General features: G+C 36.3%; 2 protein-coding genes across 3 annotated transcripts in view; one reads left to right on the top strand and one right to left on the bottom strand.

Annotated features, from left to right (window-relative positions):
• Positions 1 to 14,954, bottom strand: part of LOC306879487 (USP6 N-terminal-like protein) — a 33,523-nt gene extending 18,569 nt beyond the window's left edge. Inside the window, exon 1 of one of the 2 annotated variants that reach the window (XM_079432472.1) lies at positions 14,792 to 14,954. The gene's annotated coding sequence lies outside the window, so the exon portion shown is untranslated. The remainder of the gene's footprint in view (positions 1 to 14,791) is intronic. The other variant, XM_079432471.1, reaches the window with a different exon arrangement.
• Positions 14,955 to 16,246: 1,292 nt separating this feature from the next.
• On the top strand, positions 16,247 to 18,127 carry LOC306854624 (uncharacterized protein). The gene is made up of 3 exons (XM_079392787.1): positions 16,247 to 16,457; positions 16,709 to 16,991; positions 17,226 to 18,127. Exons 1-3 carry the CDS (start codon positions 16,264 to 16,266, stop codon positions 17,937 to 17,939), a joined length of 1,191 nt encoding a protein of 396 aa, XP_079248913.1. The 5' UTR covers positions 16,247 to 16,263; the 3' UTR covers positions 17,940 to 18,127.
• The last annotated feature ends 2,027 nt before the right edge of the window (positions 18,128 to 20,154 follow it).

Raw genomic sequence — 20,154 nt, 5'->3', positions numbered from 1 at the left:
TCTATCTGTCAGACACCCTAATCCACTTCCATAAGGATAAACTTTAAAATCCTTCCTTCTCCTGAGGAAATCAGTGTCGTCATTTCTCACCCATGCAGCAAACAGTTAAAGGGTTAGGTTATGCAATCTTTAATGAAACCCCAGATTATAAACCTCAAGTCTGACATTCTGAATGTGCGAGTGCTCAGAACAATGCATATTTGCAAATATTTACATGTAATGGTCCAGTCAATCATACCAAATATACACTATAATATATATAAATACAGTATAACATGCTTTAGGTGAATTAAGAGCTATCCAGCAGGAATTTTGCATTTTGTGAGGTATCCTCTCCACACCTCAGTTTGTGTGTTTTGTGTTAATCTAATCTGTTGGGTTGTCACAGAGACTCAGCCTAGCTTTATTATCATATCTTATATTCACCATACAATCCATCTTTGTGTGCCTTAAAGGGACCACATACTTTTTCCCTTGACATCCACTGAACTATTTTCCACCCTCTCTTTGACCCAAATCATGAAATAAGTGTTTCGTTGGTTTGTTTCCTATCGTTAAAAATATAATTACAAATCTTGCCATTAAAATGTTGTTTTTAGTAAATTGTTGTATGTATAATTACAACTAATTTCAACAGAATATCTTAGAAGGGTTAGGGTTAGGGTTGAGCCTGGTCAGTACCTGGATGGGAGACCTCCTGGGAAAACTAGGTTGCTGTTGGAAGAGGTGTTAGTGAGGCCAGCAGGGGGTGCTCACCCTGTGGTCTGTGTGGGTCCTAACGCCCCAGTATAGTGACGGGGACACTATACTGTCAAAAAGCACCGTCTTTCGGATGAGACGTTAAACCGAGGTCCTGACTCTCTGTGGTCATTAAAAAAATCCCAGGATGTCTTTCGAAAAAGAGTAGAGGTGTGACCTCGGCATCCTGGCCAAATTTCCCATTGGTCTCTGACCATCATGGCCTCCTAATCATCCCCTTACACTGATTGGCTTCATCACTCTGTCTCCTCTCCACCAGTAAGCTGGTGTGTGGTGGGCGTTCTGGCGCACTATGGCTGCCGTCGCATCATCCAGGTGGATGCTGCACACTGGTGGTGGACAAGGAGACACCACCCCTCACAATGTAGAGCGCTTTGAGTGCTTAGAAAAGCGGAAAAGCGCTATATAAATGTAATGAATTATTATTATTATTATTATTAGAAATGCGTTTACACTGCATCCCAATTGTGAGGTGTCAACAAGGCAACGGCAGATGCTTTCCAAGGGGCTTTATGGACTGTTTGATTGATAGTATATGACAGTCCCCAAAAGGAGGGACAAGAGTCCCTCAGAGGAACCTTGTTGCAATAATATTTAAATAATCTTAAATGTAACATTATGATATGTGGAAACGATCTGCCTTTTAAGATTGGACTGCTGCATTTGACTTGAGAATGAGAGAAGAAAAACTGTGGTTTAGTAGCTCCGTTGGTCGGTTTGTGTACCATCCCCCTTTCAAGGGGAAAGAGAGAGAGGGACGCCTTACTGGGGACAATGATGAGCAAGCATTTCATACAGACCAATCAGCTGACAGTGCACATCATCAGAACTATTTCACAGAAAATATATACATTCTGCTGTACATTATAGTACACTATGTACAAAAAAAATGTACGAAGTACAATATGGCAAATTTTACCACCGGCTTGTATCCCTATTGTACTTGTGTGTGTGTGCCATTGTGTTCACTCCAGTGAAATTTCAATAATATTCAACCTAGGCTCATTGAAAGAATGCACCTCTACCTACACTTTTGCACTCCAAAATCTTACAGATAGATATACAATTCACTGCAATTTCAAGCATATTGAAACTGGCATATTATCATTTGCATAATGTTTGCACATAATGTTATCACACACTGTAATCATAAACCATAATTAATATAAAAATATAAATATCTTCTGTTGAAACCACAGAAACCTCAAAATGCTGTGAAATTTATTGAAAACATAAAAACACTTTTATGTAACAATTTCTTCTTGTGATCAAACACAGAAAGAATTCAGCTTTATTTGCTGGATTCATTGGATAAAAGAGTTTAGTTTCAGTTATTCCTGAAGAACAAGTATGACAGAAATTAGGCCAAGACATTATGTTCTTTTTTGAATGGAGACTGGGTGGGGTTTTTATTTTGATCGCTTGTGTCAGTGTAAAAGTGCCTATTTAATTCATCTGGACTCTCCATTTTAGGCCTGACTGCTGCTCTCCTCCAACTCTGTTTATGAGTCAAGTACAAGGGAAAATGTTGACCTACGGGCATAGATCTTACACAAGGTGCCATAAATAGCCATTTCTCCAGAGAGCCGGAGTCTAACGGTTAGCTTTCTAATTGTCTCAGCTTTCACTAGTGTATGGAATAACAGGCCTTTCTGCTGAACGTCTTCCCAGCTGGATGTGAAACTCCATGCCTGACCTATTGTAGGAATCACTGCCCACTGGCCTCCAAAAATATAGACACTGAGGACACAACAGGTTCTCACGAAATCTATAGTATCTTTTAGAGCAATTATGTGTTTTATGTTTATGTTAAAAAGTCCAAAAGAGCTAATTAAGTAATATAACATTACACAATAACTCAGTTATAAGTCAATTAACAAACATAAGATTTCATATTCTGCTGTACATGACATAATGTAATGTAATAATGTTTGTTAATATTACTGACAGTTATTATAAAATGTTAAAAAGTTTCAGCACATAACGGTGATGTTACAGTAATGATGGATTTGTTGTTTACTCAAGTGAAGAATATTTTCATGAAGAAGACAATAACTTGTATGTATGACAGTAAAAATTATGGGATCATTGTGGGCTGAAGTTGAGGATGAATTATTCATATGTGCTGAATGAGGACTATGTTTGTTGGCATGCATATGTAATAAGAGGGGTCTTCAGCATTTTTAAAGAGCCACATGCATGCATGACATTTGAGCTTTTTTGATATCCACCAGAACAGTTTCAAATTTCAAAATTGACTCATTTCAGATCATTTTTCTTGATATGTACATATAAGTATACTTGCATCAAATAATAATTATTATTAATAATTTAACTGTAAAAACATCACTTTTAGTTATTCTCATCCTACCTTTATTAAAAGTGTCTAAAAAGGTCAAAAGAACATCAGAATTTGATTTGACAACTTTAGCCCAGAGCTGTAGGCAGAAACTTACATAACGTTGTTTTTTTTTAAGCTTGTCACATATTCATTTAGTTTGGCAGAGGAGCTTAACACAAACACAAAGGCTTCAAGTTGAATAGTTCTTATTCTCAAAACATTGCACTACACCTTCGCGACTCATTTCAAACTGTGACATCAGGCCTTGCTGGCCAGGCTCCTGGGCGTGCACCGAAATCTGAGGTCCAAACTGAGTCTAGTGTGGTTATGGAAAAAAAGACTACAGTGACTGGTTCCCTTTATGCAAGAAGACAAAGAGGTCAAGCTTTAAGCAAAGCAAAGACTGGACAGTATGGTGTTTTTTGTTTGAGGAAAGATTTCTAATTCGGATAATAAAATAGGTCTGCCCCGTTGACATTTACTGTTCCGATGTAAAAGGGAGAAGGTAAACAAAACAGTCATCAGGGGGAGAGCAGTTGTCAGTGGTTGAGCAAGGACAACTGGCATCACTCGCACTGCCATCTGGGTGGGCCGTCACTGCCTTGTACTTGCTCACAGATGTAGAGCACTTCAACACACTGAGGGAGCCTTGTCCTGACTGAGAGTCACACACACACAGTGGGGGCAACACCAAGACCAATTATTAATGTGGCAAGTTGTTTGGTTAATGTGCTTAAGTTCAGTGCTGTCATTTTGTTTGAGCACAAGCATATGGCAGTGACAAGAGTTAACATCTGAGTGACTGGGAGCTGAGTAGTAGAATGCTGGAATGGTACCAGCTCCCAGTTTTACACAAAATATATAGGACATTTTTAAAAATAAACAAAAATATACGATACAACATGAACACCTCCCCACACAGGTCTGAAGAAAGAATACATATGATGCAAAACCAAATCATGGAGAGGAAATACTAATAAGAATCTCCAAAGCCTGAAGCATGCAAAAAACAAACAAAACAAAAAAAACATCTGGTAACACTTTAATAAGTGGTTGAAGGAAGGAAATGTGCAATACCTATATTCATATACAACCAAATATACCTACAACCAAACTGTAATGAAAACTATGTCTCATGTTGGAGCCATGGTCTAGTGGTTAATGCATGTGCACAACATAAATGTAATATTAACTGACTTCTGCACAAGATGATGCAAATACATAGGTGTTGAACTTATAACAGGACTGTAAAGTGCAGCATGTAGGAAAAACGGCCTGTACAATGAATGCATTTACCACAGTATGTGATACAGTTTTGCATGTGTGTGAAAGATAGAGCTACTCTACTACTTTTCTGAAGCAAGAATTTACGTGTGTTTGTAAAATACAGTAGGCCACTGCTACTGTATTTTGCTTGGTAGTCTTATGTGCGATTTAAAAATCATGTCTTGAGTCCATACATTCAACTCTATTTCCCACAATTCCTATTGGATTGCACATAAAAGATTGATGTCTGTCATAGTGCTACAATTGTGTGGACTGTGCTACAAAACTTTCAACCTCTGTAGCTCCAGTGCTATGTGCAAACATAAAGTTAACATACAGCCCTGTATAATTTACACATTGTAAACTTATAAAATAATGTGCTATGCAGAATCTGATGTAAAGCTTACATTTGTAAATTATTACAGGCTCTGAAGTATTTATTCATATCACATTTATATTAATGGGTCAATGACGTGACGCCTAAATTTTCTGTCCAATTGCATTTTTTCTGTTAAAAATTGGTTTAAATGCATAAAAAACATGCCATATATAAGACGCAACGCTCCCACATATGTACCAACTTTAATTTTTCAAAAAACATTAGTTATTTGTAATTGTTCTGTTATTCAAAGTGTCAAAACATCATGTAGTGCGACCGTCCGGCCATAACTGTTGTTTTGGAAACATCTTTGAAATTACCCTAAATTTATTCAGATTAATTTTCTGCACTATTTGGCATGTTTTCCAAGGTGTTTTGTAATCCTGTATAAAATTGAAAAGCATTTGTATTTATATTCCCATCATAATATTCAAACAAACTTTGTCCGATAATCTCCATTTTCTGAAATATCATATGTTGCAACCATCAAGAAACTACCATTTTGGTACTTTTATGTTGAAATCCATTCAATGATAGGACGTTGCATCATATAACAATTTGTGAAGGACCCATAGAAAAATTAACTTTTTAATGGCTGGTATGTAGTTACCACATTTGGATATCATGTGGTATGACCTCAAACAAAACTATGAATATTAAGTTATTTATACAAGCATTTATCTTTATTATAAATTTCATAGTGACCTTTCATGGGAAGCTAGCTTGTTTTGTTAAGGTGGCTAATTCTGTGCTTGTAAATTTTGACTGAATTTGAAAATATCATGTGGTGTGACCAAATATCATGTGATGCGACCTCTGCAGACTGTTTCCCATTACAGATATATGTCCCAGATTTTCAATTAATTTTCAATTAATTGTTTATATACACAAAATACTTTATTTTTATGTAATTTGGAATAGATTTTTATGCAGTTTGGGTCATTTCGAAATCTTTGTACAATATAAGAAAAAATGCAAAAAATAGGAATTTAGAGCATCTAATTTCAGTTTAGTAATTATGCATTTATTAGTAATTTATTATATATTTATTAATAACTATTTTAATCTATTTTACCAGATTCCACTGCTAAGCAAAGTAAAATAAACGCTCACCATAGGCAGCATGCTAATTCTGACCCTGCAGTCAAGCACAAACTCCAGATGTAATTTTCTGCTCTAAGAAAGATGTTTATGATTTCATTTCAGAACCTGAGCCAGCAACTCTAAATTGACCCTTAGCAAAGACCCGCCCTTAGTTACTGTTTCTACAAACCATCTGTCAAACTATGGCACTTTTATGCCACACATCATGTTCTCATGCAGTGAAAAATACATCACGGACCAAAGAAGACACTGACAACACGCCGACATACAAGACAGAGCAGGTTACTTTCAGTATTAAACAAAGTCTCAGAGTTCAAATTTTGTAATTTTTTAAAGAAATTCAAACAGCAAATTCTGTTTTGTGGCTCTTTAATGTGTTGTGACAGATCGCTGTAGCACCTCAGTCCAAGCGGCATGTGATCGATCATCTCTTACTAGTTATAGCACAAAATAAACATGAATGAACATCAGAAGGTATCTTGTTTCAACTGTGAAAAGATTTCAATAAAGACTATTTTTCAAGTTCAAGTCCAGCGACGTTAATCTACTCTCCTGTCTGGTTTGTTTGTCGGACAAAAATGGCAGATTTGGCATTATGATTACTCGGATTGCCTGTTAATCAAACTCCCGGCGAAGGGTCAGTTGAGCAGCCAAGGTCGGGCAAAGTTTAGAAATAACGGTCTAAGAAAATGACTGCAGTTAATGCCATATGCTGAACTTTTCACACATTTCTTTAAATAGATTTTTAATGATGTAAGGTCTTTGTGTCATTTGGAGCGACCACTCATCATGTGGTGCGACCAATAACAGCAATAACTGTATTAAATTCAAAATAAATTATCTACTTTCTGTGGTTGAAATATGAATCATTGCTATAGTATGCTTAAGTGAATGGTATTTTTAATTTTTTTTCAGTTTTATGTAATTTACAGAAAAAAATAAGTCTGCTACCTACAATTAAGAAGGCAACTCTGAAATTATAATTATAAAATATGAGATCAGTATGCACAAAAAAATGAAATGCAAATATGTTGTTTCTAAACACTTCAATTACTGAGAACATCTAAAATAATGTTAAGCATGTTAATATGACATTTTCTAAGGCTACGGCTGATTCATCTAGATGAAAAAACACTAAAATCACTTATTTAAAATGTTTTATATGAATTTGTGTGTACACAACCTTCCTAATATTTGAACAACTACAAAATATATTATTATTTTTTGTATTCTAAAATTTGCCTGTCGAAAATCCTTATACGTCAATGACCCTAATGAATTCAGCAGATGCTTTTATTTAATTTTTTTCTTTTACACTGCAGTTAAAACATTTTATAAAACATTTAAAAAATAAATGTACTATTTTATTTTAGTTGAATCATAAAAAGTTCAGAGAAATCTTTTTTATTTTATTTTCAATGAATTCATTATGCTTTTAGATTCAATGTGCATTTTTCAGTGTAAAATATAAATGAGCTCAGCACTGACGAAAATAACTGATTTAGATTGGTTTTGCTAAAATTGAGCAGGTTTAATATATAGCAGATAGCCCTCCATACTCCACAGTTATTTTACATTGCTTCAATGATTTCTTACTCTCAAGAGCAACCCTGACAGTAAGCATATCAGTGACCTACAGTAACTGTCTCTTTGCTACTACAGTATTTACAGCACTATTCAGCATCAACCCTTGTTTGAGATCAATACAGAGAGCGTACAAAGTAATCACTTTAGTGAATAAAAAAAAAAAAGATTAAGGAGAGGTCAGAGTAGGGTTGGGTTTTGTTTGAATTTTATCGATTCCGATTCCGGCTCGGATTCTGCTTATCGATTCCGATTCTTATAGATTCCTAATACCGATTCCAATAAGATACAATAAAAAATCCCTTAAAAAGTTTTAAATCAAACATTTAGATGCCAAACATATTTATTCTGTCTTTACCACAGAAAAAAACAACTAGACTAATATAAATTTCAAACATTAAATTGTTAAAGACAAGTAAACAGTAAGTAATAAAATAGGAACAAACAAATCAATTAGCAATAGCATAAATAAATAAAACTGAACAAATGTCAGGTACAGAAATTGAAATTAAAATATTGATTAATCCTCATTAAAGTTAAGATATTCAGTCAGTTAATGATTTTCTTTTGTTCTTTGATTAACATTAATGACAGGCAGTACGTTTATTAGGCTGCTGTCTCTTTAACACCGAACGCACGCAGATCTAAAAATACTGTTACAGATGAGTTTTCTTCCTCATCTGTTTATGTTCACTTAAGACAAAAAACAGCTGTGTTTTTGATGATATGCTTATGTTTTTCATGCATACTGGTCGATAAATGTGAAAGATTAGTCAGTTCCTGCCGGAACAACCTTTTCTGCAGTGGAAATGCACGGAACGGTTCGAGAACAGACAGAGGTCGGGAACCCGCATCGGGACCGCTGTTCTCTGTGCGCTGCACGCAAACAGTGGGCAAGTTCTTTCCCTTCCTGCACTTAAATATTTTAAATCACATTCAAATGTGAACACGGGGATTGTTATGCGGAATTGAAATGCATGTGTCTTATCGAATACCTGGTTATTGGACATTTGGAACCGGTTCTAAAATGAAACGGTTCTCAATACCCAACCCTATGTCAGAGTCATAACCTAGCATCCAATGCACTGAGCTATGTTGCTCATTCAGGAGATGCAAGTTTGAGGGTGTATTCACACCTGTCTTGTTTGGTTCGATTGTATCGAATTCAAGATCGTTCCCCCCTTGGTGTGGACCTTTTGGCCAGGTGTGAATACAGCAATCGCACTTGGGTGCGGTTGAATGAACCAATGAATGGATGACCTCAAGCACACGTGTGCTTTTCTTTACAGTTTCTGGTTCACTTGCAAAAAGGGCAGTGTGAAAGCGAACCGCACCAAACAAACAAACAAACAAAAAAAAAATCAACATAGTGTTTGTTCCGGACCAAATCAAGTGAACTAGCGGATTTTCCTGGTGTGAATACACCCCAACTGATGCAACTGTGAGACAGGGAGAACACTAATTTCAGCCTGTTCTCCCTTGTTATTTCCTGTCCCACTTCTCTACAGTAGCTCTCAATACTACAGGGAAATGACCAAAAATAAAACTTAATAAAAGAAAGCCTTGAAATTAAGCTAGCTGATTTAAAGAAATTCAAACAGCAAATTCTGTTTTGTGGCTCTTTAATGTGTTGTGACAGATCGCTGTAGCACCTCAGTCCAAGCGGCATGTGATCGATCATCTCTTACTAGTTATAGCACAAAATAAACATGAATGAACATCAGAAGGTATCTTGTTTCAACTGTGAAAAGATTTCAATAAAGACTATTTTTCAAGTTCAAGTCCAGCGACGTTAATCTACTCTCCTGTCTGGTTTGTTTGTCGGACAAAAATGGCAGATTTGGCATTATGATTACTCGGATTGCCTGTTAATCAAACTCCCGGCGAAGGGTCAGTTGAGCAGCCAAGGTCGGGCAAAGTTTAGAAATAACGGTCTAAGAAAATGACTGCAGTTAATGCCATATGCTGAACTTTTCACACATTTCTTTAAATAGATTTTTAATGATGTAAGGTCTTTGTGTCATTTGGAGCGACCACTCATCATGTGGTGCGACCAATAACAGCAATAACTGTATTAAATTCAAAATAAATTATCTACTTTCTGTGGTTGAAATATGAATCATTGCTATAGTATGCTTAAGTGAATGGTATTTTTAATTTTTTTTCAGTTTTATGTAATTTACAGAAAAAAATAAGTCTGCTACCTACAATTAAGAAGGCAACTCTGAAATTATAATTATAAAATATGAGATCAGTATGCACAAAAAAATGAAATGCAAATATGTTGTTTCTAAACACTTCAATTACTGAGAACATCTAAAATAATGTTAAGCATGTTAATATGACATTTTCTAAGGCTACGGCTGATTCATCTAGATGAAAAAACACTAAAATCACTTATTTAAAATTTTTAATATGAATTTGTGTGTACACAACCTTCCTAATATTTGAACAACTACAAAATATATTATTATTTTTTGTATTCTAAAATTTGCCTGTCGAAAATCCTTATACGTCAATGACCCTAATGAATTCAGCAGATGCTTTTATTAATTTTTTTCTTTTACACTGCAGTTAAAACATTTTATAAAACATTTAAAAAATAAATGTACTATTTTATTTAACTATTTGTTTTAGTTGAATCATAAAAAGTTCAGAGAAATCTTTTTTATTTTATTTTCAATGAATTCATTATGCTTTTAGATTCAATGTGCATTTTTCAGTGTAAAATATAAATGAGCTCAGCACTGACGAAAATAACTGATTTAGATTGTTTTTGCTAAAATTGAGCAGGTTTAATATATAGCAGATAGCCCTCCATACTCCACAGTTATTTTACATTGCTTCAATGATTTCTTACTCTCAAGAGCAACCCTAACAGTAAGCATATCAGTGACCTACAGTAACTGTCTCTTTGCTACTACAGTATTTACAGCACTATTCAGCATCAACCCTTGTTTGAGATCAATACAGAGAGCGTACAAAGTAATCACTTTAGTGAATAAAAAAAAAAAAAGATTAAAGAGAGGTCAGAGTAGGGTTGGGTTTTGTTTGAATTTTATCGATTCCAATTCCGGCTCGGATTCTGCTTATCGATTCCGATTCTTATAGATTCCTAATACCGATTCCAATAAGATACAAAAAAAATCCCTTAAAAAGTTTTAAATCAAACATTTAGATGCCAAACATATTTATTCTGTCTTTAGCCTATGGTTTTACCAAAAAAATACCACTGAAAAAAACAACTAGACTAATATAAATTTCAAACATTAAATTGTTAAAGACAAGTAAACAGTAAGTAATAAAATAGGAACAAACAAATCAATTAGCAATAGCATAAATAAATAAAACTGAACAAATGTCAGGTACAGAAATTGAAATTAAAATATTGATTAATCCTCATTAAAGTTAAGATATTCAGTCAGTTAATGATTTTCTTTTGTTCTTTGATTAACATTAATGACAGGCAGTACGTTTATTAGGCTGCTGTCTCTTTAACACCGAACGCACGCAGATCTAAAAATACTGTTACAGATGAGTTTTCTTCCTCATCTGTTTACGTTCACTTAAGACAAAAACAGCTGTGTTTTTGATGATATGCTTATGTTTTTCGTGCATACTGGTCGATAAATGTGAAAGATTAGTCAGTTCCGGCCCGGAACAACCTTTTCTGCAGTGGAAATGCATGGAACGGTTCGAGAACAGACAGAGGTCGGGAACCCGCATCGGGACCGCTGTTCTCTGTGCGCTGCACGCAAACAGTGGGCAAGTTCTTTCCCTTCCTGCACTTAAAGAGTTTAAATCACATTCAAATGTGAACGCGGGGATTGTTATGCGGAATTGAAATGCATGTATCTTATCGAATACCTGGTTATTGGACATTTGGAACCGGTTCTAAAATGAAACGGTTCTCAATACCCAACCCTATGTCAGAGTCATAACCTAGCATCCAATGCACTGAGCTATGTTGCTCATTCAGGAGATGCAAGTTTGAGGGTGTATTCACACCTGTCTTGTTTGGTTCGATTGTATCGAATTCAAGATCGTTCCCCCCTTGGTGTGGACCTTTTGGCCAGGTGTGAATACAGCAATCGCACTTGGGTGCGGTTGAATGAACCAATGAATGGATGACCTCAAGCACACGTGTGCTTTTCTTTACAGTTTCTGGTTCACTTGCAAAAAGGGCAGTGTGAAAGCGAACCGCACCAAACAAACAAACAAAAAAAAAAAAATCAACATAGTGTTTGTTCCGGACCAAATCAAGTGAACTAGCGGATTTTCCTGGTGTGAATACACCCCAACTGATGCAACTGTGAGACAGGGAGAACACTAATTTCAGCCTGTTCTCCCTTGTTATTTCCTGTCCCACTTCTCTACAGTAGCTCTCAATACTACAGGGAAATGACCAAAAATAAAACTTAATAAAAGAAAGCCTTGAAATTAAGCTAGCTGATTTAGATAAATCTCAGTGAAGAGAGTGTGTGTTTTAATGTCACCGCCACTGACTGATAAAGCTGTGGCCATATGGATAACAATTATGGGTAATGGGGGTGGATAAAAAGCTCATTATGCAATAACCATTATTTATTTATTTATTTTATTTACAATAAAAAACAATAGCTGGCCAAGCAACAGAGATCTTTCCACAGAGATCTACTGTAAAAATGGCCTTTAGGCCATTTTTAATGTGGTCAGACAACAGAATAGACAAATTAGCTAGCTCATCCTAATGACAAATAATTATAACCATTATTCTTGACAGTCAAGAGTTAGCATTGCATAATTCAACAGCAGAAAAATGTGGTACTTAAAAACATTATTTGGCTTAAAGGGATTTCTGTGTTCATTAACCCACCACCATGTCCTTCCAAACTTGTATGACTTTTGTTCCTCTTCAAAACACACATTTTCAGTGAAACTTGAGAGACTGCTGTGCTGTCCTTCAATTGAAAGTCTATTCCACATTTGAGCTGCCACAAGAACTAATGAGGGTTATTCTTATATATCAACCGAGTACGGTTGAGCTTCCATGTTGCCAATATTTGATAAGCTCAGTGTATGAGCATTGAGCAATGTTTATTTGTAAATAAAAGCCTAAATTAAATCTGTTCATCATAGTTTCTCTTTAAAAGACAAATCACTTGATTCATATGGATTACTTTTATAATGTCTTTATGAACTTTCTGAAACGTCAACGTTTTGGTTGAATAGACTTCAACTATAGTTTCATTGACATTTTATAAAAGATGACAAATAAGGAATGTTTGAAATGAAATGAGGGTATGATGATTTCATTTTTGGGTGAACCAACTCAATATTTGTGAAGGTTTTAAGCAATACAGTGTCTTACAGCAGCAGGTTTTTCATAATCTGTTCTGTGTAAATAGATTGAAAAATGCATGTCTCTAATGTTTTAGGACAAAGACATACATAAACATACACAAACAGATTCATAAGACATCAACAAAGAGCAACAGAAGATAATGTGCAGTCTAGTCTCAGCCTCAGACAGCACACCCACAGATCTCCCACAATCCATTCACTGACTGTCTAATATACATTGCATCCAAAAATGACTGAAATCACCAGTTAAAACCTGGAAACAAAGTAGAGTTATATTGTATTTTGTCCTCACTCAGAAAGATTTTTTATGTATTCCCAGTTAAAGTTTTTGACCAGATTGCAATGAGGACCAGACAGTATCAATCTGGCTACATACAAGTACACCTATCAGTGAACAGTTTATTTGTCTGCCAGATGAGCAGTGTCTATATTTAGTGGCTCAGCCATCCATAAACAGAGCCACAGCAGTTTGTTACACTGGTGTGCACGTTCATCTGAGTACAAATCCTGAGATGAACCGGACACAATTCAGTGAAATCTCTCTTCTGACCATCACTTAAAAGGTGTATCCCATATTTTAAAAACGAGACAATACAACAATTTTGGGAAATTAACTAAAGGATTATAAATAGCATGCACTAACACACATTTACAGGTTGCATTTGAGGCCGTGAGAAAAAATATTTAAAAGTTATTCAGCTCTCACCTACAGTTAAATGAGACAGGCCAGTATGAGCAATATTAGGGCAAAATGACTGTAAAATACATCCAAAAGCTTACACACAGATCTGTCATTGGACTACTTCCATCTACTGAACATCTGTGTGTGGAAAGGCAAAAGCAGCATGATTTACTCCCTAAATGTATGAGCATGGAAAAAAAGAGAGATACACTGACCATGTTTTCTCTAATGGAAACACTGGAGATGTTCTCACTTTGGATATTATTTACCCAACTCATCAAATCATATAAATACACAAGAACAGTGAATTGCAAAATGTAGGCCATGCCTTTCCTAAATAGCTTGGCTTCTCTCTGTCTTTACCTAATATTTACCAGAATAACCTTTGTTTTGATTTACACAAATATAAACAATCAGTTATGGTGGATAATCTAAAGAAGACCTGATCTAATTACAATTACCACATCATATTCCTTATGTAACCAGACTAAGCCAATATTCCGATTTTTACATTCTAGCCTACTTACTGCAGTTTATAATGCCCTTATGTGTTATTTTTAAAAACATGACTGAGAATTAATAAATGATTGCATTTCCGGTACCTCCAAATAATAGCAGTTTATTGATAATATTCTCATTTTAAAGGAATATATTTCACTAGGCTATTATGAATGAGTGCATCTCTAGCACCTCTAAACAGTAAAGCAGGATAATGGAACCGAAACATAATCGCCAAATCAAAAGTAATAAAAGAAAATGTGCATGTAAACATGGCCATTTGGAAAGAAGAAAGAGAATCTAGAAATGCAGACACAAAGGAAAGCATGAGAGATGTGTCTGGATGGAGATTCCATAAACCATCACCTGAACTGAGCTGTGATCAAGAGGAAATGTTTGGAAACAGCTTCGATTTAAATCCGCTGAAAGTGAACGGGCTCTATTGCTTTCTCTCGTGCATTTTCATAAACTGATTCTTAAAATAACTACCAATTTTGCATGCATTTTTTTTTTAAATCGACTTAATTAAAACAGGCGACAAGACATAAATAACCGAGATTGCTAAATGTGGTTGATTTCAAAACGCTCTCAGCCCAGCTGCAAAATTATAATAAACATAATTATAATAGGCCTACATATAATTCATTTTAATGAGAATCACTTAAAATGACACTCTGTTGTGTCGTTGCAGTTCTTTCTGTGGCTATATTGGATCTTGCATAATATCACTGTTATGGTATGCAACGTTCAGGAGCAGTAAGAATAAACAGAAAACCGATTGCTATAATAGCGAATCCATAAATAAAATCCCCATAAATGGGCAAAAAAATATTACCGTTTAATTGAAAAGCCTCTTCATTCCTTCGTCGCTGGAAACATTGGAGGTAAATCGAAGCGAATAGCTAAAATCCCGTGGCGAATACAATAGCTGCATGTAACAGCACTGAGAGGAGCGTCAGAGCGCACAGTCTGTTGCAGCCTACAGTTCGATCCTAGCTGGCAGCTGGTCACGTGATCTGCCAGAACAGTACTGCTCGCTTCTGGCAGGGTACGTCACGTGATAAACTATGGAAATGATGAGCGTCCATGGGCAGGAGCAAGCCTATCTACGTCTCTCAGTCTAAAGAATGTTATACAAACTTTATGCAAAATATCTAAACATTTTGGTGTGGTTTGTGTTGAGCCTTAAAGGGATAGTTCACCCAAAACTGAAATGCCATGTGAAGTTTCAAGAGTTGTTCAGATTTAAAACACAATATCCTCTGAAATAATTGTAAAGATATGGGGACAGACAGACAGAAAGACAGACCGATTGCCAGACAGATGTCGGTTGTCAACAAATCGAAGACAGAATAGTGCAATTGCTCCCTCTGTTGGTGATTGCGTGATAATGATGGGTTTGACCTTAAGTACTTGAGGACCCGGAGTACATTATGTTTGATGCTATTTGGGCTATTTGCTATTTATAATAAATATATTTCTGCTATTTATAATAGCAAATGCTATGTGTTACATAATTGGTTATTGGTTTATAATACAACAATGGTGTTGAGAGGTGTACGTTTTAAATTAAAATATCGCGTGACTCCAATCATCGATTAGATGAGAATTGATCGTTTTTACAGTTTTTCTCGATTGGTTTGGCTCATTTCTTGAAACCGAGATGACATTCTCAAAATAACATGGACAAATCTCCAAACCACCTTGCAATTGTTCACAACAGAATGTCATTTTTCATTGGTTTTATCAAATTGCAAATGCTTTAGTACATGTCTCAAGTGACTCTGTGCTTTTTTTCAAATGATTATGTACAAGTAGCTACAGTTAGCACAATGAGCCCACATTTAGCACATTTTCCAAATAAATAGATCTTGCTGATCTAAACTGATTAGTTGATTTTTCAGTGAAATGGTTACTCTCTCCAAAACATATCAGCATGGTTTCATTGTGTAAGTCATCATATGCACAATTGTCTGTTCAACTGTCAAAATTAGTCAAAGATATAATACCATGAAAGAATTTCTTGGAACATTTGATAAATTTATGACAGTACTTGACAATCAATCAGGTCAAATTAGAACTAACGAAGGAGCAGTTTCCCACATCTCAGATGACTAATCAAACAGTTTGTTTAGTTACCTGACAGGTGTTGTCTATGATTATGACTGCTGCCAAAAGTATATAGACAGAGCTTGGCCCGGGGCCAGTTTCATTTGCAGTGTGAACATGGAAGCACCTCGTCAAGTACAACAGCAACTTCCTGCTCGAGGAAGAGGAGGAAGAAGAAGAGGAAGAGGAGGAGTGAGAATGCGTGGAGGAATAGGGGGAAGAGGCCGAGGAGCACGGAGGCACCATGATGTCCCAGATGAAATCCGGGCCACCCTTATTGACCACGTTATAAACCATCGCCTCACAATGGCAGAGGCAGGTCGCCGAGTGCAGCCTAATGTGCCTCGGTCTACAGTCTCCTCCATCATCCAAACCTTTCGCAGGGAAAACAGGTACAGAACTATTCTATTGAACTATTCAGTGTTGGTGTGTGTGTAGGCCTAGAGTACTGTAATATCTTCATGTGATGTTATATGATACTATAAAAATGACAAAGAAAAAAAAATGGAGAAAATACTGTGAATAGTATTCCAGTCACTGTGCAGTGCATCACACTTTTAGTACCATAAAACAGCAGTACAATTACATTGGTAACTCATTTTGTAACAAATTTACAGTGTTGACCTTTGACTTGTATGTCTAGGATTGGACGACAGCCTCAAGTGGGTGGCAGAAGAAAACTTCTAAATGAACAACAAGAACGAGAAATATGCAACATGGTCATTGCAAATAATGCCATCACACTGAGACAGATTCGTAATGCAATCCTTCTAGACAATGTAATGTTCCAAAATATAAACTCTATCAGCATCTCCACAATAGACCGGGTATTGAAGAAACATCAGATGACCATGAAACAGATTTACAGGGTACCATTTGAGAGAAACTCTGACAGAGTGAAAGAGCTGCGGTACCAGTATGTGCATGTAAGTCAACTACTGGTTGTCTATCATTGTAACACTATTACAGTAAGACATGGTTACCACTTTTTTTTGTTTTGCTTTATCCTTTTTACCTTCAGAATCCAGCTTTGTGTGACTAGAGCATTTTGCCTAGAAATTGTCTTCAGTTTTTCACTCCCTCTTTTTACAGTACTTTAGATCCTCCCTGCAGTATCTGTCTCTACTTGACTGATTAGATTTATTTTTATTCTATTGTAGAGAATAATGGCATTAGAAGGCAACGAAACCCCTCACATCCTAGTGTTCGTTGATGAAGCTGGCTTCAACCTGGCCAAAGGTCGAAGGCGTGGCCGTAACATCATTGGCCACCGAGCCACTGTGGATGTCCCAGGCCAGCGAGGAGCAAATATAACAATGTGTGCCGCTATATCAGAAAGAGGTGTGGCCACACACATTCCCAGTTTAGGGCCCTACAATACACAAAAGCTCCTAAATTTTTTGGACCACCTTTATACTGATCTGATCCCGGAAAATGAGAGAGGTGAAGAAGGACCTCAGCTACCACATTATGTCATTGTGTGGGATAATGTGAACTTCCACCGTGGCCCACGCATCAGAACCTGGTTCACCACCCATCCCCGGATGCTAATGGAGTTTCTTCCACCTTACTCTCCTTTCCTAAATCCAATTGAGGAGTTTTTTTCAGCTTGGAGGTGGAGGGTGTATGAGCATCAGGCTCAAGACCAGAGGGCCCTGCTGCATGCAATGGATGCTGCATGTGAGGACATCACAGGGGATCAATGTAGGGGATGGTTGAGACATTCACGCCGTTTCTTCCCTCGCTGCATCGCAAGAGAAAATATCCGTTGCGATGTGGATGAGAATTTATGGCCTAACAGAGAGCAGCGCGTCGATGGCCAGGAGGATGAGGATGGTGGCCAGGAAAGAGAGGGTGACAATGGCGACCACTGAAAATATTACTGTACTATAGTTCTGAAACTTTATTTACAGTATGGAAGGCTAGAGTTTTTTTGTGTTTTTTTTGTTTTTTGTTTGTGTTTATAACTGTTCACATTTACAGAATCCTGTATATGTTTTCTTTTCACAGTATGTTCTCTAATGTTAACATTTCTTTGTACGAATAAAAATGTTTACAGTTTCCTTGAGTATGAGTGGTTTATTGGAGGCTGATTTTACTGTAAAATCTTTTAGTTTTATTCATAGTGGTATTCTGTTGCTAGACCTGTGCCTCAGTGACAAAACGTCTAAGCATTTTGACTTGCAGTGCTTAAACAATGCCAAAGGTATAATGCATTTTGGGGGCATTGACTATTTATATGAGAATGATATTTAGTTTTGACACATGGATAAACTGTTTTGGGAGAGAGATGAGCTTTTGCAGGGGATCCATGGTGTTGTGCTAAACCATCCAGGTTATTTTGACAAAAGCACTAAATGAATGCACATGTGCCAAGGCAATTGAGAAGGATCTGTGCTATTTTGACTGTACTGACCTTTTATATGGGAAAGGAATCTGCTTTTGAAGCATGGAAGAAGAGTTTGGGGAAAGATATTTGATTTTGCTAGTGAGCTATAATGTTGAGCAGAACTGTAAGACTGTTTGGCCAAATGACCTTATGGTTTTGAGAATGTCATCTCGGTTTCAAGAAATGAGCCAAACCAATCGAGAAAAACTGTAAATGTGTGTGTGTGTGTGTGTGTGTGTGTGTGTGTGTGTGTGTGTGTGTTTCAATAGCTATTGAACATAATATATGTTACATTAGGTCTACAAATTTAAAAACTCGACTATAGTGATATTTTACATTTCACTATCAGTGATTTACTGAATGCCCCACTCAGCAATAGATAGATAGATAGATAGATAGATAGATAGATAGATAGATAGATAGATAGAGTCATGGCCAAAAATATCGGCACCCTTGGTAAATATGATCAAAGAAGCCTGTGAAAATTAATCTGCATTGTTAATCCTTTTTAGCTTTTTTTTTTTTATTCACAACAATCTAACCTTTCATTGGATAATAAGAATTGAAAATGGGGGCAAATATCATTATGAAATAAATGTTTTTCTCAAATACACGTTGGAAACAATTATTGGCACCTCTAGAAATTATTGTGAGTAAAATATCTCTAAAGTATATTCCCATTCATATTCACCATTTTGAGCATTCCAGGGTGATTATGAACATACAATTTTCCAGCCATGGCTTCCTGTTTCACAGAAATATAAATAGGAGGGAAAACAAAGCCCAAATTCCCTTAATCATCCATCACATCCTTAATCATCCAAATGAATGGATGATTCCCTTAATCATCCATTCATTTGCAAAATGAAAAAACAAAGAATATATTTCTGATGTGCAGCAAAAGATACTTGAGCTTCACAAATCAGTGAAGTGGCTAGAGCAGTGAAAATTCCCATCTCCACCAGCAGGGCAAAAATTAAGAATTTCCAATCAACAGAAAATGTTACGAAACTGCCTGGAAGAGGACGTGTGTCTATATCGTCCTAATGCATGGTGAGAAGGAGAGTTTGAGTGGCTAAAGACTCTCCAAGGACCATGGCTGGAAAATGCAGAAAATAGTTGAGTCTCGGTGTCAGAAAAAAAACCTTAAAAAAAAATTGTCAAACAGCACCTACATCACCACGTTGTTTGGGAGGGTTTCAAGAAAAATTCTCATCCAAAAACAATCTCCAGCATATTCAATTGTCAGACACGACTGGAACTTCAAATGGGACTGGCTTCTATGGTCAGATGAAACTAAAAAATGAGCTTTTGAGCAGCAAACACTCAAGATGGGTTTGGTGAACACAGGGATAAAAAGTACCGCATGTGTATAATGAAATATACTGTTGTATTTTTGATGTTGTGGGCCTATATTTCTGCTGGAGGTCCTGGACATCTTATTTAGACACATGGCATCATAGATTATTTCAAATGCCAACAGATAAAAAAATCAATAAGTGACTGACTCTGTTTGAAATCTTGGGCCATGTTTGAATCTTCCAACCATACAATAATCCAAACACAAACCTCAAAAACAACACAAAAATGGGTCACTGAGCACAAAACCAAGCTTCTTCTATGACCATTCCAGTCCTCTGACCTGAAACCTGTAGAACAGGAGTGTCAAAATCAGTTCATGGAGGGCCGCAGCCCTGCAG

This window comes from Barbus barbus (genome assembly GCF_936440315.1).
Source record: "Barbus barbus genome assembly, chromosome: 1".
NCBI lineage: Eukaryota > Metazoa > Chordata > Actinopteri > Cypriniformes > Cyprinidae > Barbus > Barbus barbus.
The sequence above is the reverse complement of the archived record's forward strand: the minus strand, read 5'-3'. Positions and strand labels throughout refer to the sequence as shown.

Excerpts from the sequence above, each read along its gene's own strand:
- LOC306854624 (XM_079392787.1), top strand. The coding sequence starts at position 16,264 with ATGCGTGGAGGAATAGGGGGAAGAGGCCGAGGAGCACGGAGGCACCAT. Across the intron at positions 16,458-16,708 it reads ACCTTTCGCAGGGAAAACAG|GATTGGACGACAGCCTCAAG; the intron begins GTACAGAACTAT and ends TTGTATGTCTAG. Across the intron at positions 16,992-17,225 it reads TGCGGTACCAGTATGTGCAT|AGAATAATGGCATTAGAAGG; the intron begins GTAAGTCAACTA and ends ATTCTATTGTAG.